This window comes from Ixodes scapularis, unplaced genomic scaffold, assembly GCF_016920785.2.
Source record: "Ixodes scapularis isolate PalLabHiFi unplaced genomic scaffold, ASM1692078v2 PGA_scaffold13__105_contigs__length_92229423, whole genome shotgun sequence".
Lineage (NCBI taxonomy): Eukaryota > Metazoa > Arthropoda > Arachnida > Ixodida > Ixodidae > Ixodes > Ixodes scapularis.
The window spans coordinates 76,633,094-76,657,869 of NW_024609839.1; the positions used below are offsets into that span (position 1 = coordinate 76,633,094).

General features: G+C 44.8%; 1 protein-coding gene across 1 annotated transcript in view; it reads right to left on the reverse strand.

Annotated features, from left to right (window-relative positions):
- Positions 1 to 1,401: 1,401 nt before the first annotated feature.
- Positions 1,402 to 24,776, reverse strand: part of LOC8050748 (neurobeachin) — a 334,808-nt gene continuing 311,433 nt past the window's right edge. Inside the window, exons 47-56 of the mRNA XM_042289974.1 lie at positions 20,700 to 20,794; positions 16,424 to 16,513; positions 13,220 to 13,397; positions 12,353 to 12,433; positions 10,505 to 10,660; positions 9,404 to 9,577; positions 8,369 to 8,467; positions 7,850 to 8,046; positions 6,309 to 6,460; positions 1,402 to 4,114 (exon numbers count right to left, since the gene is read on the reverse strand). Coding sequence (XP_042145908.1) covers positions 4,024 to 4,114; positions 6,309 to 6,460; positions 7,850 to 8,046; positions 8,369 to 8,467; positions 9,404 to 9,577; positions 10,505 to 10,660; positions 12,353 to 12,433; positions 13,220 to 13,397; positions 16,424 to 16,513; positions 20,700 to 20,794 — 1,313 coding nt within the window. The 3' untranslated portion in view covers positions 1,402 to 4,023. The remainder of the gene's footprint in view (positions 4,115 to 6,308; positions 6,461 to 7,849; positions 8,047 to 8,368; positions 8,468 to 9,403; positions 9,578 to 10,504; positions 10,661 to 12,352; positions 12,434 to 13,219; positions 13,398 to 16,423; positions 16,514 to 20,699; positions 20,795 to 24,776) is intronic.

The window sequence follows — 24,776 nt, forward strand, 5'->3', positions numbered from 1 at the left end:
CTGAGCTATTTTAACGCTTATAAAAAGCAATAAAGTCATTACGCTGCATTAACTTCCCTTCTGTCGAAATCTCGGAAATCTTGTGGTTGCGCAGTTTCGTATTCCTCAACCGCGCCCAGCCGCGCCCCACCGGCGAAGCCGGGTATATGGTTTAGTTTAGCGTTAACGCGAGGCCGTACATTTGCGCGCTATGCAAAAAGAAAGCTTCGAAAGGAACGCGAATATCTTTCCAGCGGTAAGTTCGTGGATTGTTGAAGTTCACGAAACTGCTCTGATGATGTAACCGTGTTTGGGACCCCGAGGGTCTGCCTGCATGCTCCGCCGCTTGCGGCAGCCGGAATGTATGGGAAAATGGCGGACCTTTTCCTCTAGAGTTAGTATGTATGATCTCTATGGCTATTAGTGCCTTGGCGCCATGTTGCAGGCATTCCGCGTCTTATTGCGGCAGCAGCTCTCGGTAGCAGTTGTGCCGTAGAGTCGTAGCTGTCTTTGTATAACCACATTTCAGAATATTTTATTGTCCTAATCAATCGCAAAGAGGTTCCTCACTTGACATGAATAACTGATGCCGCCTCCCCCCCCAAACTTTGAAAGTATATTTTATTTATAGTACTTTACTTGAAATATATTGCACCCAATGTACTTACTACTTTACTTGAAGTACATAACCTCTAATTTGCTTTGTACTCTACGTCAGGTACTTTTTAGATTAACCTTACCCAACACTGCATTGCTATGGGTTTTTAACGGGCTTACTACGGTTGATCGAATGCTATTTCATCGAAGCACGTTTTAGGGAATGGGCACGCTTTATCGAAGCACGGTTTAGAGAAAGCAGAGCCTCCGTTTAGAGAAACGCCGTTTATCGAAAAGGGGACGCTTTAAAAAAAAAGGCTTTCCTACTTCTCGCGTATATCACTGGTGCGCGTGTTAAGCCACGCCCCCCGCTGCGCTTCCGCCGCTTCGCGGCGGCTCATTACAAAATTCTTAACTCACCTGATTTATCCGTACACGCCGCTTCGCGGCGGCCGAATTCGCTAAAAGTAGGCTCATCGACATTTTCTCTAAACTGGGTTCTTTATAAAGGGATTCGATAAACCGGGGTCGGTAAAATGGCGTTCGCTAAAACGAGCTTCTCTAAACCGCACGCTGGGAAAACAGACTAACTGACAATGTATGGGTTCTAATACATTAGGAATGTGCCATGACTGAGCCAAAGGTGCTGAAATTGTTTTCGTCCCTTTTGCGGGTCATAATATACTACACAGTCAAGACTACATCAGATTGCAGGCTCAGTGATTGAAGCCGACATGAACCGAGACCTTGTCCCAAAACACAAGCAACCTGTCCATTGTTACAGAAGAGTAGAAAGAGCAGCGAAAAAGACAATGCAAGGTCAAATCAGGATCCACCATCTTTTATTTCCTACATCTGTTCGTCGTTTACAGACTGGCATTCCTAAGCTCAACGGAATGTATCAATGACTCTTCTCCGAAAAATCCGTCAAAATGTAACAGAGAACATCGCGCCATAAAGCAAACACACTATGCAAAGTCAAGCAAAAGTTCAACCACCAACACACGAAAAAAAAAAAAAAAGAGGAAAGAACAGGACTACAAAAGTTATCCCCCCCAACCACCTGCACAACCTTACTCCCTCCTGAAAAAAAAAGAAAGCAGGGAATAGATAGGACACAAAGAATGCACGATAAAACCCACCAAGTTCACGGCTGAGATAAGGGAAGTAGTATATACTAATCAAATCACCCCAAACTATACGAACACATATGTGAAGAACAGAAAGAACAAAAAAAAAAGTCTGCCATGCAAACTAAGCCACCTTGAGAGCATGCAAGCCTTCACACCCAGGAAGCTGCGATCGCCCACGCGATTTGCTCTCAATGTGGCTCAGGCGTGCGACAGTCGAAAGAGCATATGCTTTAAGTACGCTTCTATAGGTTAATGCATTAGGTCGCCCATGCAGTGTCCGATCGTAAACCTACGCTCAAGCCGCGCATTCATAAAAGTGTGCGCGTTTGCGATTACACAATGCCACACTGACTAGAATTCACGAGGCCGCGAAAAACACCGTCTGCAAAATCTCTCTCGCACAGTGGCCGGATCTTCCTCGCAAGCCAGCATTCAAGTTGCTGTAACAGACGAAACAAACAAAACGACCGACGACGCAGCACGCCGCAGTGACACAACCGAAGACGCAGTGAAAACGACGACAACCCAGGAATGTTTTACTCGCCAAACCAGAGCCCCGTAGCTATCGCAGGCATAGAGACAACGAAAACGCCACGCGTGTAAATGCTCTCGACGTAGCGCCGATGTACTGAAAACGTCCCACGACAAACGTAGTTCGGACGTTCTGAACATTCAAATGATCCCTTCCGACACCGAGGTGGGGACGTGTGACTGAACAAAATGAGCCGGCAGAGAAGTGTTCGTCTTTCCAAAAAAATAGCGACGACCGCAAAAAAATTAAGGTGGTGAAGACCTCACAACATCCTCCGAAAATACAAGCATGAAGTCTCGATGCTTGCGCTTCTCTTTGTAGTAGTACCTGTGGAACGGATGCGGAAAAAATGGCAGGACCATGGTTTGACACCTCCGGTTTCAGAATGCAGAGCGGCAGCGGCAATATCTTACACTGGGATGGATCAATTCAACTTCAAAGCCGAGATAAAAAAGAAACGGAAACAAAAACGAGCAACTCTATCTTGGCATATAAGTATATATATATATATATATTTATATAATATGGATTCAGCAAATTGCTTTTATTGGTGTTTGTATGTTGTATGTATAACGTGTCCCTGCTCCCGTAAAACTGCGCTATCCCATGGGACATTTTTTTTTCTCTCCGGTGTTACGAGTTGTGTATCACAGGATAAAAAGAAAAAAAAAAAGAGAACGGAAAGGAAAAAGGAAAGTGCAGAGATACGGAGACAACACGAAAACGAAGAATGGTCAACTACGTTCTACGCGACATGTGGACGCGCGGCGCTTCCGTGGCGGTAAACACGGACACCGAAAGAAACGAAAATGCAGAAAGGGGCTCGGAAACAACTTTTTTTCTTTTTCCCTCTTGATTCTTTTCTCCCTGCCCTTTCCTCCCGTTTCCCTCTCCCGTCGCGAAACACACCAAACACTTGCCATCGAGGCCAACAAACAAAGTGGCACAAAATAACACTCGTAATTGGAGCAAACAGTGGCTCAAGCCACGCGAGGCTGGATGGAATGCTGATCGAAAAAACATTTGCTTCGTGCAGCCACGCACGCTTTTAACGGATTCGAGGTGACACAGCGAGCAAAACCAACGTACCCCACACACACGGCTCAAAAAGAAAAAGTGCTAATATTTATCTGGTGTTTGGCTTAAAAGCTGCCATCCTCAGTCCCAAATTAAGATTCAGGCAAGAATGACGCACAATCAGTTTACGGCAGCTGTGTTGTAAGCTCTAAAGAGTTCTGAGAAAAACCAATCATCAACAAACTCAAACTCAATTTTAAGTTCCTAAACTATGCATTGTGCACTTCCAACTCATTCGAGGCCAATAACAAAAAAGCCATCAACCTCATTGGACGCACGCAATCGCTGCGGACAACTCGTCAAAAACTCCAAAAATTATGGACAAACTATGACAAAGTGCCAAATCAAAACACGCCAACAACGAGATGTCGCCTCCACCCAGAAAAAAAAACCCGTGTTTTTTGTTTTTGTCTACATGAGTGGGCACGCACAAAAACAGTTTGGTCACACTCCCCGAGCGAGCGAAGTGACGCAATCGTAACTCCCTAATAGGACACAGAAACGGTTGGCATCGCAGAACTGTGCCCTTTTCCTTCATTCGATCGGTAGGTTTTACGACGCTAGTTAATAAAAAATAAGGGTTATGTTGGCGGGCCTTGAGTTGGGTATGCTGCTGTCCTTTTTCTTTTTTTTTTGAGCAATCGTAGGGGGATACTGTCATCCTCCCTGTTCGAAAATTCGGTGGCATGCGGCAAAATGTTTCCGCTAGTAGCGCTGTTGGAATTCGTGGTGCCACCGGTTGAAGTCTATGTAGAACACCGAGATAGATCCGTTGGTAAGTCCTGCCAGCAGAAACCTGCGAGAAGAGAATGCAACGCTGTCCACTTTTCACTAGCCTCGGACAAAAAAAAACAAGAGCAGAATTACACCTAAAGTTTGTCCAATTAGACTGACAAGCGATCAACTGTGATATTACAATGCCCAATTGTGATAACAATTGTGATATTTATGTATATATCAATTGTGATATTACAATGCAATAGTGCCTGGCAGCAAAGCTAGAGCACCGGTGCAATTATCTTAAAGGAGCTGTGCAATGATTTAAACGTTGAAAGAATTGGCATTTTCTGCTTTTGATATTGTTCACTGTGTCACATATGGCAGAAAACACACCTCCTTTCATCGAAATGTCGCGATTCCGAAGCGTAATAGAGAGGCAAAACTTAGAATATTTCCCGACCTGCAGCCACGAGCGGCGGCCATGAGAAACAAGCGGCGTGACGTCACTTGGGTAGTTGTAAAAAAGATAGCAAGTTGCGCGAATACCTGCTCGATAAAAGGTAACTTTTCTATAAATCTTGTCGTTCCAACATATATATAAATGCGTCAAAACCCTGGTATCATCGACAAAACTTTTATTATACGGAGTTTTAGTGGCGCCATCTATCCTAGGTCCACAAAACCGCGAATAGCCGCCAGAAGCCGGAGGGGGAGGCGGACAGCGCCGGACGGGCAAGGACGGGTATGGCCGGACCCGGATGAGACTTTCCTCTTTTCACCGTATACTTCGCGGGGCGCCCGCCAGCACGTGGTCACGCGGTCGCGAGTGGATGAGTTCTCGCTGCTCGCTGATGGCTCTAAAGAGAGAAATTTTCCGGAACCCCGCGCCTACCCAAGTGACGTCACTGCGCACGTGACCCGGAAGACGATGTACGAGTGGAGAGGCGGCAAAAACCTGGATCTTTTTCATTTTTTAAAATAAAAACTAGGGTATCCAGGCAAAATCTGTTTTCTGTAGTTCACTGAAGAAGTGTCAGGCATCAACTCCCGCAATTATTTAAGCAAAGCCCTGAAATTGTTGCAAAGCTCCTTTAAATAATCTGCAAATTGTTTGCTACATGGCAATATTCTGTTATAATTTGGCTAACATTTCGGTGCAGTGAGCTTTGCTCAACTACTTGATGGCCTCTCTATGTGCTATACTACCAGTAATTATTAGTGCAGAAAACTTTGCTCAAATATTTGATGGCATCTCTATACTACCAGTAATTATCTATAAAAAGGCACGCTTTTGTGCCACATACTTCCTTGTACGATTGGCTTTGCCTGCCTTGTCCCTTTGCACTGCCACAACCCATGGTTAGTGGAAAAAACAATGGAGCATCATTGGGCTTGGGAGTGCCAAACTACACTGTAAAACTTTGAAAGGCCACCAAATCCAGCTGGGGACATTGGGAGTCGTCAAAGAATCCAAAACCAACAATAAAGCCCCAAAATTATTCAGGCAAACAGAATATGCAATATTTATCGCTAAAACAAAGTATATATGAATACAGAGCATTGTTGCTTGGGAAACGAAGAAACATTCATGGCCTATAGTTACTGAGTACTGCTCCTTTAGTGTGAACCAATTAAGATAAACCTGTGTAATCAGCTACACGTCCATGGTCTACCTGGAGGCACCAGAATGTAGTATGGTTCAACAGAGTGATGCCCCGTAAGTTAAATACACACCAGTAGAGCTTGGACATGTTAAGCAAATCCTCAAATATTGAAAAGTGAGCACTCTTCCTACTAATCATATTCATACCAGTGTCCACATGCAGAGTCAAAACTTTGTTTCACACTTTGAACGCCCCAAGCCAGCAGTTGTATTGTGCTAATTAAATTGCCCTTCTGAAGAAGTGAAATGATTGAAGTCTTACACCTAAAAGCAGCCCAAGAGCCTATGTTTTCTGAACATCCATAAAATATTTTTCCTATATTTTGTGTAAGCCACTAAGAGAAAGATAAATTATTTTCCCGACTCAAACTACATTCCACTCTAGAATATGATTCCAGTCTGAAGTCGCATCTGATTCTATAGCTCACATTCCGATTCTATATTACTCGCATTTCGATTCCAAGAACTCTAATTCCGATTCATGGACGCATCAAATGGCAAACGAGGCTCCACTTAAAGCTTTGCGGCGTGACTATGCTGTGGTGCTTTAAGCCGCACATAGACTAAGCACCTACTGGGGAGGGGGGCAGGCTAGCCCAGCACTCACTTCTGGTCGTGGGAGAGGGCAAGAGACCGCACTCCGCCCTCGCAGGCCGGGAAAGCGTACAGCAGGGCCAGGTTGAAGGTGCGCCACACCTCCACGACGCCGCTCTCAGAGCCGGTAACCATGTACTCGCCATCGCGACTCAGTGTCAGGCACTGCAACCCCGGAGCCAAAGCACACTTTGACAAACCTCAGACAATGCAAGGCTGCGAGAAATGGGACGGCATGTTTCTACAGGATCTCTCTGTGGGAGAGTCAAATGATGAGAGAAAGATGCATTTCATGCCTATGTTTTTATTGCATCAATGCCCTAACGGGCTGCAGCAGTGCATACAAGCTTACTGCAGGAAACGAAAGTTGTGGCACGATTGGAATGCTAACACAGGCACTTCAGATACTCGTACAACAAAAATATTAGTTTGATAAAAGAAATGAAAATTGGCTGATTGAGAGATTCTAATGGATAGTCAAACCAGAAATGTACTTTTAGAAAGTTATGGTAAGATTTTAACTCTGGTTTAAACGTTTCAGGTACCTTCTTAAACATTATGAGCTGCAACACCTGATTCAACCTTTTTCCGTGTTTGCTGTCATCCACAAGTTCCGTAATCATCTCTCAATTTGTCAAAGAGTTCAAGGAACAGGACGTCAATTTTGCGTTCCAGCCCTAGTTTCGACCAAAGCTTCCTCAAAGACTGACAAGTATGCTAAAGAAGCACGAAGAACTGTTGCATCTCATATTGTTTGCGATAATACAGATGTGGCAAAGATACTAATGAAGTTAATATTTTTAGCTGGCTTTACTATGAAAGTTATGCTGTAGTGCCAACTATGTACCGATTTCTAAACCATTTCATTATAGCCGAGAGCCATGCATTGTGCACTGAAAACGCACGAGTGACAAAACAGCTGGAGTGTTGAGGAAGTGGCAACGGATCGACAATTACACAAGTAAAGAAATACACAATAAAATAAGCTTTGGCTTCAGCTTCTTACGCAGATGTGACAGAGAATGTCAGATGATGATGATGATGATCAGTAAGTGTTTAATAGTCAAAATGCAACGTAGGCCATGCTGTGCCAGAAAAATAATTAAAAAGGTCTGTTGCAAAAGAAAAAAACTTACGGTGCAGAGGATCTATAACTAATTTAGACAGCCAATTTTTTTCAACAAAATTTAGAACATGAACAAAGGGGAATAAAGGTTCAGCTCCCACTAAAAAGGCTGGGAAATAGAAGATATTGAAAAAGTTCAGGGAAATAGGCTTGGCATTTTTTACCAGAATTTGCAGTGCCACAGAATGTGCAATACAGTTAAGAAATCACCACAATGCCCACAAACTGGAGTGTCTTCATCAGAAAGGTCCAATCCTCGAGCGATATATTAAGATTTTGTGATGAAAGCCTCTACAGTGAGAACTCTCCCCCGCCTCCAGACGAGGTTCTTGTCAACTGTAGCTTATTGGGAATCTCAGATCACGCAATCGCCCAATTAAATGAGCACCCGACTCGTGGAAACCGACGGGTGCACATAGAGGACGCACCTGCAGGTTGTCGTGATGGGACTCGGAGCGTAGCCGGCGGCCATTGATGGTGAAGTTGCAGAGGTTGCCCAGGCCGTAGCAGACGAGCACCATGCCCTCCCGGGACAGGGAGCAGAGCTCGGGCGAGCCGAAGTGCTCCGGCGCCTCCAGGGAGCGCAACAGGTCCCCGCTCGTCGTGTGCACCAGCACGGGGCCCGCTGGAAAAAAAAACGGCGGGGGACGTCATCTCCCACTCCGCTCGTTCGCCTCTCGAGGGAAAGACAAAAACAAAAAAAAACTGCCTTTCTTCGGTACAGCCCGGAGGCACTCCAGATACAGCTCCTCTGTGACATCCTCTCATCACCTGATGCCATGCTGTCATGCGACACCACATGACCATCAGGAAAGTGCGTGATCAAGTTACCTCACTCAATGTTACTAGGCTGCAGCTTCGTCCTCATAAAATGAACTCCCGAAGAGCTCGAGAAATAACGGCGAGCAGTGGTTCAATCACTGCCCCCGTTATATGAAAGGCCTCACCCCTCGATCCGCTGATCACCAGGCCCAGCTCTGCAGAGACCACGATGCACGTCACTTCATTTTCGTGGCCCGTCAGCGTGGCACGAGGCGTTGGAATGTCTGCAAAAGTCAGTCAAGAAACAAGCGGCTGTGAGACACAGCAAGACAAGTGACGGGACATCGTAAATGATTGGTCAAGGTGCACTTCAAGAGTTAGTGAAACACGGCAGAACTCTCGCACACAATACCAATCAATACGACTCCGTGCCCACATGTTGACCAAACTGTCAATATAACTATATTGATGGACTTTGGCCTCAGAAAGTTCAATGACTACATTGGAATTGCAAATAAATTACATATTTTACATCAAAATAAGTTTATAGAGATGCCTAGCTATACCTAATCAAGAGGATTTACAGTATTCTTGCTACATGCAAATAACTTTTCTTCAACCACATATAATTAACACAGGTTGCAAAGGCATCTCTGCTTAACATATACAAATGCATGCCAGTTTAATTTTGAAAATTTAACTGCAATAGAGATATCAAGATTTATGAAGTTTCCAATCCTTTTTAAATACATTAGGCGTGCATCCTGCTTTGGAAATGAGCTTTCCTCCTAAGCGCGTGGCTCCAATATTTATACTTTTCAAAGTGTTGATCGCGGTGGGTTAGCCCCGTTAAGTGTGCTTCTTCCCAAGCACCGGCGTACTGCGGAAAAGCCACACCCGGGGAGACGAGCTCTGCGGGTGTTGCTTCCCCGCAATCCACCGGAGCTTAGTAAGAAGCGCGCTCAACAGGGCCAACGTGCCGTGATCAACACTTAGCGAAATATGAATATCGCAGTCAATCCAGTTCATCTCGAAGCGAATATCGAATAGAGTATTATTCTAAACTTCGAATATTTGCACATAACTAGCGATGAATTCTTTCGAAAGAATACAATGTAAAATGACAAATCGGATCAAGCACGAGTAAACGTGACGACTACGAACACTGGTGTTCTATTGAGCAGGTGTCGGGGGTTAGAGCTCCCATCGAGAGCACCTACCGGGGTTGGCGTTGTCCCCCGCGATGGTCTGCGTCCTGGCGTTCCAGTGCCATAGCAGCACCGTGCAGTCCTCCGAACCGGAAGCGATGTAGCAGTCCGAGGTGATGTTGCACTCGGACCGTGCCAGGCAGGTCACCACCCCGAAGTGGCCGTAGATGATCTGGATGATCTTGGCTGGACAGAAAGGGAGGCCGATTCAATGAAAGCTATTACTTAATCCCTCTCTAAATATAAAAAAAATTTAAAACTGGTTCACACATTTCCATTTGAGTGTAATCGACTGTTAGGATGGCTTGTGACCGCCTGCGACAAAGAAAATGCACTGGGACACTGGTGCCACCTAGTATCGGGTAGCCTTAGAACATTCCTGATCTGCATATGATTAGACTGAAGGATTTGCGGTACTTGCAAGACCAAATCTATGCACTATCAATGAGAAATGGTCGCTTATAACATTGTCTAAATTCTCTCCACGGCAAAAGAATTATGAGTCGTTATGCGTGCAATGTCAACGTTAAAGTCACCCGTCCCTACAACAGACATGTTGTCGCCGAGCGTGACCCAGCCGAAGACGTCAATCATAAATGCTTCGGTGTCTCTCTTGGGCGTCGCGGAGGGGACGTACACGACAGCGCCCACCGGACCATTGCGCACCTTGACGGGAAGGCTGGAGAGGTTGCCACCATCTATGAGCAACTGCGGCAACCAGATTGGTTGTCGGGTTGCTGCCGTCGCTCGTAGATGGCGGTAGCTGCCCAAAGTTTTGTGTAGTTTTGTGTTGACATTTGTTTGGTAATGGACACAAAACTGGGGAAACTAGCCCTTAACAGTTCCGCTGTATAAGACAAACACCCCTTCGCATGCTCTCTGCTACGCAGCATCTATGGGAAGTTGTAGCTGACGTGATCTACCATCTGTGACGGACCAAAAATACCAAAAAAAGCTCCGCTTCCAGCAAGTGCTTATTACCTTCTGCGGGGTTTTGGCTGCGCGCGCGACGAAGTGTCATCAAAGGAAGGAAGCTCGCAGAGACAGATTGGCCCTTGCCAGCGACACGAGCCTTTGCAAAACAGTCGAATGAAAGAAGGTGGCGGCACGCACCGGACTCTGTGGAGAACACCCGGAAGCTCTTGTCCCAGAAGCCGCAGGCCACCAGGAACCTGCTGTCCACCGTGGTAACGAAGCAACAGCTGCGCATGCGCACGTGCTGGCTGAAGGTGTCACCCAGGTGGCGCTTGTGCGGGGCCACATTCATCACTGCAACAAAACCACACTGCCGTCAACATCCCCCTCTCTTTCTTTATACAGGAAGGGTTCTACAACTTTCCAATATCTCTATCTGCCTCGAATGGCAGCCAAAGAACCCCTCCCAGTTTTGGCATTAATGCAGAAAAGCAGCCAGACCTTGTAAACAATAATGCATATGCCAGGGAGGGCTCAGCATATACATATGCATCAAAGGGCAGATCAGAGCGGCTCAAATAGCGCTCGAACTAGGTAAACACTTTACCGTGGTGTAGGGAAGGTTGAGGAAGTTTGGGAGCCCGGGAAACTACTCGGGGTACTTTGGGGAATTCCCGGGTTCCTAGAAAAACCAGTTTGAGAGCCCGAACTTCATACAACGAGCAAATCGGTTGAAACATGTTCCTCTGCGCACGAGTGCAGAGGCACGAATAGGTGAAAGCGAGTGATCACAAGCGCAACATATATCTCCCCTCTGCAAGTGGCATCCTCTTTGGTGGTGGTAAATATCTCAGCCATGAGTTCTTTCTTCGTTGGAACATGTTGGGTAAAGGCCCGTTTACACGCTTGCGACTTTTTAGGACCGGAGAGGCTAAAAACCAGTTTTTAAGCCTTTTGAGACGGCTTACGACCGGCTCCACAGCAGCGCAGCCAGTCGTAAGCCATCGCAAGAGGCTCAAAAACTGGTCATGTCGAAGTCGGTCGTAGCCAATTTAATTACGTGTACTGGCCTTAATTGGTAATCAACAAAAACTATGCACTTTTCAAAGTACTTACTTTCCCCTTTCCCAAAGGTCAAGTGCTCTTTCGTAAAGAACTGGAGGGTTTCAGACAGTCACAAAAATATAGGTTCATCTGACACCAATTTCCTCACTAAGTTTAGTGCGGAAACTGAATTGACATATAGGTCATGTGAATTTCTCTGCTAAATTTAGTGGGCAAATGCACAGGTGAAGAAAAAGACAGATGGACAAACAAATTTCTGGGATTACGAAATTCCCTTAAAAAGCATTTCATGCTTTATATATATATTAGCCACATTTTCTTGCAATAGCAGCCGTAGAAATAGTGACTTGTAAAAAGTATAGCAGAGATTATATATCTGCATGTCCAATATCCTGAGACGAAAACAACCCTTGAAGTGCAGTTTATAGTGTCCTAAAGGGAACACGAGCAGGGATCAAGAGGAGCTAGGCTTAACTTAACACAGCATAGAATGAACATGACTTGGATCGCTCACGGTTAGAGGCTTTACATAGCTTAAGTGAGCTATTTAATGATCGCCAAAATTGTGGTTCAAGTTATCACCTATCTATAGCATATAAGAGGAGAGAAAGTATGCGCCGAGAAACTGAGGGGGAGGAATGCTGAGCTCTGTTTGGAATGATTAGTTGGTAGACCTAAAGCTAGCAGCCTTCGTCTTCACTGCATTCGTTGAACGCATTAGAATGCCAGCACCTGGCGTTCGGCTCTCACATTCAAACACGTTCGATGAGTGCAGTGGAGATAAAGGCAGCTAGTTTTAGGTCTACCCACTAATCATTAGAATCAGAGCTCGGCATTCTGAAGTCTCCGCATGCTCTCGTATCTTCCTCTTCATCAGTCTCTCGGTATATGGCTAATTAAATTATTACCATGGAATTACTTCCAAAAGTTGTTGTCGTTTGATACTGCACCACAAAGAAACAGTATCTCATGGGTACTCACTGAGCAAGGGATCCATGGCAAGTGGAAGCTGGCTCGCCTGCGGCTGGTTCGTATCCGAGTATGTTGGTGAATGCATCGGCACTGCAGACAACAATACCTGGCAATTAACCACTGCTAAGAGTATGCCTCCAAATCACATCATTAACAATAGAAAACCTGCCCAAAGTACTAATCTGAATGGCCAGGGGAGAGATAAAATACCAGGAGATATGTAAACATATGCAAACACATAGAATTTTGGGGTGATACAGGTATGCTTGACTATTTTGGGTGCATTGTACTTTCTGGACCAAAACTGACAACCTGTCTTTTCTAAGCTAAAAATGCACCACATCTATAAGCAACCGCTCATAGATGACGGGCGTTTTTTGTTGTACAAGCTGTTATGCAGTGAAGAAAGATTTGAGGCAAGCCCTTAATGCCCTCGACGCACAGCAGGCATTGTCTGTCGTTTATGACAATGACTGAAACAATAGAAAGCCAACAGGGAACCATATTAGGGCATTCAGACTTTTAAAGGCACACACAGCTCTGAGTATAAGCTTAGTTTTCGCTCAGTCATCAACAAAAAATAAAAGGAGACTATAATTCCATCCGACTGCTGTTCGTCTGTCTGGCGACCCAAAACAGGCGTTATGCGACAACATATTCCCAAAGGCCTAGAGGAGAGCCTTATTCCGAGAATTACTGAATCAAAGCTGAAAAGTCTTTCTGTTGTCCTTTTCATGAATCTTGACGGGTCTTGCTAAGACACGCTTGATGATGGCGGGCCATACTCCGAAATTTTGATATACGCAATATGCAGCAAGAACTTCCCCAAGCAGCATACGCAATATCAGCATGCAACACCAACGACTTGCCACCGACCGGAGTAGTTGCAGTTCCAGCGGTTGACCGCAAAGTTCTGGTTGCAGGTGACTGTGACGATGGAAGGCAGGGGCAGCTGCGGGTACGTGTTGGCCGAGATGTGGCAGATGGGCGAGTTGGACAGGAACTTCATGATCATGCACAGCTCCTCCGTCACCGGGGAGAACATCATGGGGCTCTGCAACACGGCACACGACGGCCCATTCTCACACGAGCAGTCTACTTACGAAGTTGCACGGGAGATGAGACCCACATTGGATTTGTCCAAGCTTGGGTTGCTCCCCTTTTTGCATTGTTAGGCTTAAATGTCTCACTCCAAACAAGTTGTGAGGCCCTGCCAACGGCCCACTTGTGCACACACGCACATATGCACCAGTGTTGCGGAATCGCCACTCCGGAGTTGGAATGATTCCGAAATCATTCCACATTTTCGCGACCCCGGAATGGAATGGGAATGGAATGGCGGCAACGTTGAGGGGAATGGAATGGGAATGGAATTAGATGCCTTTCACCCGGAATGGAATGGGAATGGAATAGGGCGCGGTTCTTTATTTTTTTTTATTAATTAAACATTTTTTTTTTTTACGTTTAGCTATATATTGAGTTAGTCAGCGAGTCAGTTTTTCAGAAATAAAATGAGCGGGAAACTGCAAACCCGCGTGAAGCACTAACAGACTTATACGCAAAAAAAAAATGCAATACAAAAAACAAGCGTCAAAGCAAAGAACACAGGGGGGAGGGAAGGGGTGCGGCGGTGGCGCCTTTCACCAATGAAGTTCAACACAAATACGAATGCGTCTGCGCCTGTTGCACGGCTCAAGGGTACATTATCAGTCGACGTGAACCTGACCCGCTGCTCTGGTGATCCGATACCTAAGAAGGAGGCCAGACATGGCCTCGCTGTGCCGACCCAGACTACGTACACCTGCGACTCGTCTCGAGCGCGCTGTTTCTCGGAGAGCGCACACCTGTACCGGCCATCTCAGGTCGCAATCCACAGCTCTGTGTTTAGATGATGCTAGCCAAAACTTGAGGACTGCCACTCATGTGTTTGAGGCGGAAGGTCGGCAGGTAGGGCCGTCACAACAGGGATGCCACCGTGTCGATTTTTCAACCGTAACAGAAGATAAGACATGTGCTCCAGGATGCTTCAGGTGGTCCACCCTATTCTCGAAAATTCCAAATGCAACTGCCTGCATGGTCTTCAACGAGGTCACCTACAACGAAAGTATGTATTGTCCTTTCATACAGCAGCGTGGGTAAAGTTTCATGTTCAAGGCAACAGCTACAGATACAAGAATACTAGTTCATTTCGCCGTGACGTCATGTCATCAGTGTTGACAGGGGTGCCCTTATTGGACAGTTGAGTGGTGATGTTTTGATGGAATTTACTTAGAAGTCGACGTCTTTTCGCATCACTGGTCAGACAGACAGGATGCCAGGGAAAGGACCGCGGCCAATCCTTGATGGAACGTTTTTTGAACCCATTGAAGACTCCTCTTCGTCCTGAACCACTACCTTTAAGGCGAAGCGCCAAGCCTGCGGGAAGGTAATTTCGGGATAAAAAAAAAAAAACTTCCACTTCAAACTTAAAGTTTCATCTCAGTTGGCGTCTCAAAGAAATTTGAAAAATGTATTGCATTATCAGCAGGCACGTAGCCAGGGGGGAGGCCCATGGGGCCCGGGCCCCCTCCGAAATCTTCCATTTTGCATGGGTCATACTCTCCCCCCCTCCCCTCATACAACATTTTGTCATGGGTGCCCCCCCCCCCCCCCCCCCCCCCCCCCCCCCGAAACAAAATCCTGGCTACGTGCCTCATTATCAGTATTTATATTTCTGCCCTCTCTAAAATGTATTCCTGTATTTGATGTTCCAAAGACTTTATGACCCTTTTTAAAATGTATATTTCCGATACGGTATCGCGATACATTTTGACAGATATATTTGTGTATCAGTATTTTAGCTACTATGTTCATCTATCCCAGTATTTATATTTTCAAATACATTTTTGACTATTTCTGCCCAACCCTGCAACGCAATGCAGCTGTCAAGTGCCAATTTTTACGTTTAGGAATTAGAGGAATGGAATGGAACGATTCAGCCATTCCAGGAGTGGGAATGGGTCTGGTGCCCCATTCCTAGGAGTTGAAAGGAATTGAATTAACGAAAACTCCAATTCCCCGGAATGGAATTGGAATGGAATGGGGGTGCCCATTCCGCAACACTGATATGCACTCTTCACCATGGTATCTCCTTCTCACCTACTGCCAGTTTCCTTAGTTCCATGATCACTAGAGCACTTACTCCCTCAGCACTCCATCATGACCTCATGCTGCCTAGACCCTCAGAGTGTTGTTTGGGAAGTCTTCTTATTAGCTTAGGTGGATGCAGCAACATATACTTCAGGATTCCTGCTACAATCCAGTTTATTGAGATTCAAACATATACGACAAACACTGCTCAAAGACATGCCAGATACAATGCATTCAAAACTGTCGTGAAAAAATTGCTTTTGTTCTGTTGACGAACAGTGGTGACTATATGTTTGCAAAGAACAATCAGACTATTGAAGATTTGCACTTTGTTGATCATATGTTAAAATGATCTACAAGCAAGAAATCAACTTAGGCATTGGAACAGACCTTGGTGAGCATAGTTCCTCAGATACCGTCGTTTGACGTCCCTGTCGTGAAATTCTCTCCTTTGAAATTCACTTTAGAATTCCCCTAATAAAGCAATCAATGCCTTAGAAACTGAAGTGGAACCCCAAAGTGTTCCAATCAGAATACTCCACATTATTTGTGAATCCAAATTGAGGCAAAACTTGGATATGAACTTTCTAAGCTGAAGAAGTAGCCCCTAACAAAGCTACTAACTAAAAGCATGAAAGTAGTTTTCTCATATCGTAAATTTCTATACCATAGTCATGTAAAAGAGGAAAGAACCCAATAAATATTACCGTAAACATGATTCACGAGGTTCTTTAAGACAAGGCCTGCTAGAAAAAAATAGCAGGCCTTACTGATTTAGCATAACTAGTCTCTATTAATACCAACGAAAAAGAAAAACATTAGACATCATAATAAAAGTTATAACTCAATAACTGAACAATAGTTGAGGAAAAGCAAGTCCAGAGTTCCTTTGGCAAAAAGTACACGACTGGTACAGCTTTAAAAAAAAGGGTTTGTTGATGGTCAACTCACAATGTGCATCGCCGAGCTGCGAGGAGGGTGGGGCTCCATCAGCAACTGGGAGGGCGTTTGACCAAAGTTCTTGATCTGGTTTTCAATTGCCTAAGCAAAAAAAAAAAAGGAAAGGAAACAAAACAAAGAGTTTTGTGAACTAACCTTTGTTAATGTTTCTTGGAACTGTGCAATAGGAAGTATTCACTGGCGGCCATAGCTGTGTGCGCGACTGCTGAGCGCGTGCTGATGGCGAGCTTCCACAGTTCTTTTGTAACGTGCATTCCGCACCCTAAAGATTGCCGGTCTTAGCAGCCTATTAATGTGGGCTCGTTCTGAGCATGTGCTCTAGACAGCACCCACAAATATGGCGCCCAGTGAATACTCCCTATACCCAAAAATTGTTAAAATTTCCTTACTGAACTGTACGTTTAAAACTAGTGCAGAAGAGTCATTATGAAATGTAGAATTTTCTCAGCAAAAGATAACAACACCAGTTGTAGAAAGAATAATTCGAGAAGCAAATAAAACTACCTAGCATTTAACTTTTTTATGGTGATAAATACAGACCCTCGTAACCACCAAAGAATTGGAATACTATATATGTATTATATGCCTTTTATAAAACAATATCACAGCATTAAAAATCTAGTTTTTTTTTATTTTTGAGAAGCTTTAACTCCTATATCTGTAGCATGCATGAATATACGGTATGTGCTAAAAACACCCTACACCTCAACCACTTCTAAGGATGTTAAGAATACAATCATCTAATGTTGGTGGAATTCACAGTGAACATAGATAGGGTATACTTGTTAGTGAGCGCGTTGGTTATGATATATAAGTTTAGAAGGAGTTATATACGTAAAGACAGGGGACGGGAAAACACATCTTTGTGTTGTCCCGTCCCCTGTCTTTACGTATATAACTCTTTCTAAACTTATGTAGACAGGGTAATGGCGTGACCGTTCAGCCCAGCGAGCTGAAAAAACCCACGAACTTACGAGGGCTTTTTCTACACAGCATGCCCTTCATTCAACCCTTTCCCTAACAATCTGTGCTCCAATTGATCTTACGATAAAGGCATCGCAGCAACTAACACAAAATTGATACACACAGTCTAGTTTTCAAAAACTATGCCTCTTGACGACGTTAGCAATGCACATCTGTTTAGCTTTGCAGCTACCTAAGAGCTTACGGTCTGCTAGAGCTAGGCAGTTCTTCTGAAAAGGGAGATGAGACCACAGGAGGAGCACCTTTTTATCATTAAATACCTGGCGAAGGGGCTTCAGCGGGACCTGCAGGGAAGCAGAAGCCCCTCTTGCAAAGCCCACCAGAACCCGTCAACCCAGTGCCATGGTAACCATTTCGAGAAGGTAGCTTAGTAGTATACTTTAGTCTATTGAAGGCACCACGAAACAATGCAAAATTTTTTCCGCTTAAATTGTTCCTTTCATGTTGATTACATGTTTCTCCCTCAAACATTCGTTATCCAGGCCCCTTTTCCAAAACCAACAAAGGTAAGATTATTTAATGGTGATGTGTAATACATTTGGTTGGTCTTGCCAAAGGCAGAACATAAGATGTGGTCATATACTGCTATGAGGCCTTAAGGCTTTAAATGTAGTGATAGAAAAAAAACATATATATACATATATATACTGTGCCGCTAATTACGAGAATATAACAATGATGCCACAAAGGCACAAGGACGCGAGGGAGATAGGGACACAGCAGGTTTCTTTGCCTCCAGCCATTGCTCAATGTTTTTTGTTTTTTTTTTACTGGCCGATAGGAAGATAATTTGTGCACAGTGAGTGCAACAATGGCTTTTGCAAGTCAAGTGTAACAGCAGGAAATGTAAAGCGGTCATATCCCTAAAGATAACTGGACCAAAAAATGATAACGCTAAAGTCACATCATTATTGACCGATTTGTTCATTACCAGATTTATGTCAAAAATTGAAATTGCAAAAGTTTGTCTCATAAATTCTGAATTTTCTTGACAGCTATATGAGTAAATATGTGAACAATGGCTTCAACCATAAGTAATAAATAGTGTTTTACGAATATTAGAATACTAGTAGTTTCGAATAATAGGCTATTCAATATTTACTTCGAGATGAACTACAATATTCATGCTTTTCAAAGTGTTTGCGGCGACTTATCTCCGTTGAGCATGCTTCTCACCGAGCACCTGTGCACTGCGAGGAAGCAATGCCTGCGGAGCTCATGGGTTTTGCGGGTATGCGGAGGGCAAGTTCGTCTGCTTCTTGCGCAGGGGGTATCGGTGACGTCAGAACGCCGAGCCCTGAATGGCTGATCGCGGCCCCCCTATCTGAGCGTCGTCTGCTCCTTTACCACGTCGTCTGCTCGCAACGTCGTCTGCGTCTGTCTTACCTTTCCTGCGACTTTTGGAAGTGCAGGCGACGATCTTACACCGAAAATGTGCGTAAGACATAACTTAAGAACAAATCCGTATTCACGAAACGAAATTTTCGTAAGTTTTGCGCAGGTTACAACGAAATCCTACGACAGCTCCGAAGCTGTCTTACGCACTTCTTACGATCAAATGAGCATGGCCGACAGCGTCGCGGTCGCGACGACCGACGGAAGTTTATTTTTCTATGTGCGCTTCTCACACGTCCAGACTTCAAGCAGCAAGAAAAAAAGTAAAAAGTACTTGAAACAGACCACGACGAACAAGAACGCTGGATTCACAAACACCCGGGAAAAGCTCCAACAGCCACGATTCCACCGAACGCGACCAAGCGAGCACGGCAGTTAGGCCTAGCAGGCACTCCGCGACTCGGCGACCGTCTGCCCACGGCCGGCTGGTGTGCTGAATGGAATATGCCCGCGCGACCCTTGTGAACCCTTCACGTATTATACTTTAATCGCTGACCTCAGTTTTAGATTAAGAGGTCACTTTCTTCCTCTTGTTATCTCCTTGTTTCCCGAGGCAACGGTGACTCTCGCCGGTGAAAAAGCGGTGAATCTCCCGCAGACGCGGGAAAGGTAAAGCAGCCATCGCTTTGACTAGCAGGCGTAACGCAGACGATATTAACTGCGCCAACCCGCCGACGCCGTTAAAGAATCAGGGGTCTCGCCGCACACGAAAGGAGGGAAAAAGTATTTGGAAGGGAACTTGCGGACACTAACACGCTCACACCCTCTCGGTTCTTAGCAAACAAACCTCGACGCTTCGGGACACCTCGCCAGTGAGTCATTTGACTTCCCTCCTTGATGCGCATCTGCTAGTTCTTAGACAAAAACAACGTACCGAAGTCGAGCTTGCTCGTAAAGACCTGCACTTCCGAAAGTCGCAGAAAAGGTAAGACAGACGCAGACGAGGTTGCGAGCAGACGACGTTGCAAAGGAGCAGACGACGCTGAGATAGGGGGTCGCGATCAGCCAATCAGGGCTCGGCGTTCTGACGTCACCGCTACTTCCTTTCTCATGCGCAGAAGACGAAAATGAGCCCACTTGCGAGGCGTATTGCTTCTTTACAGTGCAGACGTGATCGGCGAGAAGAGCAGTCAAGCGAGCTAAGCCGCCGCAATTATGATGGAGTATGTCTCAGGAGCCATGCCTTAACAACCCGCGCTGATCATTCATGTTTGTTTTTTGTCAAATGTGAAATTGTAGAATATTTGCACATAGCAAAGCAAAGTTATAAATGCCCCCAATTAGGATAGCTGCAACAATTTTGTCGTTTACACGCCACAGTCCATAAATATAGCTATATTAAAGTGAACCGAACTTAGAAGTGGGCAAGTGGAAGGTTGGGAATGACCGTCATGAGTTCAGCTAAATTTTTGTTTAAGCATGGTGCACGGTAGTGAAAGGCTCAGAGAAACTATTTGATATCCCGCTAGAAAATGATCGGTCAAAACCACTATTCGCTTCAAACTCAAAGTCTACTATTTGCACATGACTACAGTACTCGTTTCCAGCTCAAGAAAAAAAAGGAAGTTTTGTGCATTGTTCATACGCCGTGCAAAACACAGTTCTTGCAAGATTTGGTTGTCGGAGGAAGAGGCAATGCTTTTGGCATTTGAAGCGTGTAAGTCTCAATAAGAGTACACATATCTAATCTAAAATGCACCTGCATGCAGCTTAATTCTCTATCTAAAAGAGGAAACTAGGAGTGCTCCGAGGGGATTCGGTCTTTCTTTACTATGGCTCTTAAGGTGAAAACGAGTATGGTAACAAATTTAAAAGCATGCATCAGTTGTTAGAAGAATACAGGCAGCTAGAATGCCTTCTCATGTCTGAAAGGTAAAGATTTGCAGACCTCTTTCATGACCGTGTCCTTCATGTTCTCGAGGTCCACGCTGCCTTCGTATGTGAGGTAGTAGAACACGTTTGTGCTCCTCACAGCTTCCGGACCTGCAAGCAATTAAAAAAACCTTAGAAGATGCTTGTAAAGGAGCAAAGGGGGGGGGGGGGGGGGGGGGGGTGCAAAACATTTTGAGCTTGGTTACAGTGATAAAACTTTTGTCAGGTGTGGGCAACAAAGCCGTCAAAGCATAATGTATTTCTTTCATTGCCAGTTTCAAGCACCAGTGAAACACTAGTGCTTTATAATATTTTCATGCAAAAAAAATATTTTCAAAAAAATATTTGAAAGGAAATATTTGTAATATTTTTAGGCAACAGAAGAGTAGGTGACGGCTTTGGGGGGGAAGGGGGGGTGCCCTGAAATTTCTTAGTCTGGGATTGTCAATGTCAGGGATTGGAAAAAAACGTACTATTTAGCAAAATAGGTACTAAAATTTAATCATTTTCTTCTTAGTGAAAATAAACATAAAGCACTTGGAAAGCACAAGTGCAGCATTGCGCGACGATGCAAAAACGTGAGTGATAATAAATAATACTATCAGCATTTTCAGTGTTCTTTTCACTGCAAAAATAAACTCTATGCATCGTTGAACGCCCAGTCTCGGGCCAAATTTAACGCAGCGGTCCAGACCGGATGCCAAAGTTACAAAACAAACAGTCATTTAATTACAAGGTTGCAAGTTATTTTTCTGAAACTTCCAACGGAAAAATGGAGCCCGTTTCTGAAAGTTTAGCCACCATTTTCCCATTGAAAATGTCTGAGAATCGCTTAGAACATTTGAATAGGATATTGGTTTAACCTGAAACTTTGGCATCTGGTCTGGACGGTACATTTGGGTGAAGACCGATTGTGCAGCAATGCATAGTTAATTTTTGCGATAAACAAAAAAAACATTGGTATTTTCTTCCGTGGCCTCGGGCAAACATGCCGGCATTGTAGGTGCACTTTGCAGCACTGCAACTTTGAAGAAAACATTATGATGCAACATGTTCTTTTTTATTAATAAACACAACAGTATGGGGGAGAACTACAACTACGTATTTCAGAAAAATTGAAGATGGCTTCTTTTTTCTTTTATATTCCCCTGAAGTTTCTTAACTTAGTATTTCAAAACAAATTTGGAGTGCCATAAAAATTAAAATTTTTGAAGATAAAGCAATTATTTATATATTATTCGAAAGAAAGTTTTAATATGAATATAAGACATAAAGCATGAAATTGTAGCTATTCAATTTCCTTAGGTAACGACTTAGAGATCCAGTGACAAAACGTCGAAGGAGCCAATTGGTTGTGCATTTTTGAAACAAGATACGTAACCTCCACAATGCTGTGAATATTTACATCAATAGTTCTCATGATCTATCATAAGTATAAAATATTTTAGATTTCTTTATATTTGTATTTTGTGCAGTAGGTGTCATGTACATGACAAAAACTTAAAAAATTGAATATGTTGATCGTTCTGGGGCACTAATTTTTTTTTTTTCTCTTCAAATATTATTATTTCTGCAAGAATGTTTTTCTTCATTATGCTCCCTACACATGTTGAGGACTAACATATAAAAATATAAACAAAAACAAAAATGTTCAAACTTGCATGCATAATCTTCAAGAACAGAAGCCATTTAACAATATTAATATCTTTAGGGAAAAGTTGCACGCCAGTTATAATTACGATTCTAATGACACAAATAAAATTATAACCAAGGTTACAAACATTTTTTTGTGTATTGAAACAAAAGGCAATTCCATAATCTTTTGTCCTAAAAGAACAGTCTCTTTAATGTTCTATGGGGATCAATATGCTGCCTAATCTTTTCCGACAATTTTTTAACACACCTTAAGTATCTCATAAAATCAAGCTCGTGAAAATAATCCGCCAACACCAAGACCGACACCTCGACTGAAAACAAGCAGGGATTATCAAAACCAAAACATTCGCCAAGTAAATGAAACTATAAGGAGGATTTGGTGCATGTCTCTAGAGGAGACTGAAACGTTACAAGCACGTTATCTTTCTCCCATGTACGGTCAGATGCGGTGCCATAATGTCTTTATTTAAACTCCATCACTGATACCTGAGACTTATTGGGTCTAATTATGAGTTCTACATCGAGTGAAATCGCGTAACTCTTTCCCTTTACCAGGTATGTAGCACCGACAGTCATGCACGAGTCAAAATATGTCCTGAACATTAATAAATACAATACCCATAGAGAGGAACTTAATCAAGAAAAAGAGAGAGCACACTTCAATCACTAGTGCTGTCAGCTAAAATTAAAAAAGAAAGGGTTGGACATCCAACCCTGATAACATCGAGAAATCTGCGGCTTGCGCAAGTACATTCCTACCCCACGCCCCCTCCCCCCCCCCCCCACACACACACAAAAGCCCCCCAAAAAAAAGAAAAGCAAAAAAAAAAAAAATCATGGGGTCGTAAAAAAAAAAAGAAAAAAAAAGAAATAGACCCGTTCCTACCACAGCACCACAAACTTGTTGCGCCACAAAACCACTCACACGCGCCTATGTTTACACACAACAACAAAAACTAAACCCAAAAAGGCACTTCGCGCAAAAAGAAAGAAATACAAACGAACAACCAAACCGCCCACGAGCTAGAAAAGACCTCCCCAGACGCGCTTCTACGGCGCGCACCACACACTCGCTGCAGCGCAGCAGCAGCGTTCCGGGCGAAAAAAGATCCTCCCCACCGATTTCTCACCACTACCACTCCCAACAAACCAACAACCATCGTCTCTCAAACGCGGAACCACCAGAAAGAAGAAAACAAAACGCAGAAAACACCCCACCGAAGACGCGCTTGCTTCTTGCACTCCAGCAGAAGGAGCGTCACCCCGCTAGGCCTAACCCTAAGCCTAAAGCGCGATCCAAACCAACGCTTCTTTTTGCGCCTGTAGGTCGTGCGGCTGCGGATGTGACGCATTCCGCGTCGTTTTTGCTGTTTCCGGGCGCGCTTTCTGAGTCAGAAGCGTGCGCTTTGGTTTGGACGGGCCAGCTACGGGCGGGGGCGCACGCGCGCACGCAGGCACGAGCGCACAAGCAAAGTGCAACAGCGACAGACTGGCCGGCGAGAGAAAGAGAGAGGGAGAGAGATCGCGTTGTCATGTTGGAAGAGAATAAAAGGGGGGGGGGGGGGGGGGGGAGGAGAGGGCAGCCAGACGGCGAGAAACGCGGAGCCGGAACTAGCTTGCCCTCCACCGATTGGCCGGGACACAGGCGCGGCCTGCTACGTCACCGCGCTTTTTTGTGCGGCTTGAGAAAGAAGTTGAAATCAACCAACTTCTTCGTGCGCGCCCGGAAGGAGCGAAGAAGCGGCGCGACGTCACGAAAATGCGTCACATCCGCAGCCGCACGACCTACAGGCGCAAAAAGAAGCGTTGGTTTGGATCGCGCTTAACCGAGAGGACCGCTGGGTGACCCCGACGGGATCAGCGCTCATCGATCAACCACCGGGCAGACAGGCAGCCAAATTAATTCTTAATGGACTAGGGCAACCTCCCTCTCCTTCTTAAACCAACAACGATTTCTCGTCCCCAGAGAAAAAAAACAAAGAACCAAAACCAAGAAGAGACGCGCGTGCGATGGGAGACAAAAGGTAAACGACGGACGGTCTGCGAGGCGCCTCCGAGTCTTGAAACGCGGACTCGTGCGGCCACCTCGGAGCGCCGCGAAATGTGGTCTTCGTGAAATGTCACTCCATCACGCCGGAAAAAAAAAGTTGCGCAGGCTGTTTTGTGCAGCGCTACGGCTGCTGCTGGCTGCTCGCGTCTGCAATATACGTGTACGGCCACTCCTGAAAGCTACCAAGACGGATGGTCCGGCTCGGGTACTTGGCCCCTTGTCGCGATGCCTGATTTCTTTCGTGTTTTTTTTTTTAAGAGGACGTCTCGCGGCTGCTTCCCTGCTGTGTTTCTGAGCGCTCCCTTCACTAGCCACGTATGTCTCACACACAAAAGAAAGAAAGAAGAGTAAGCGAACGTTTTGAAAAACATTTTTCTTCCACGAAAC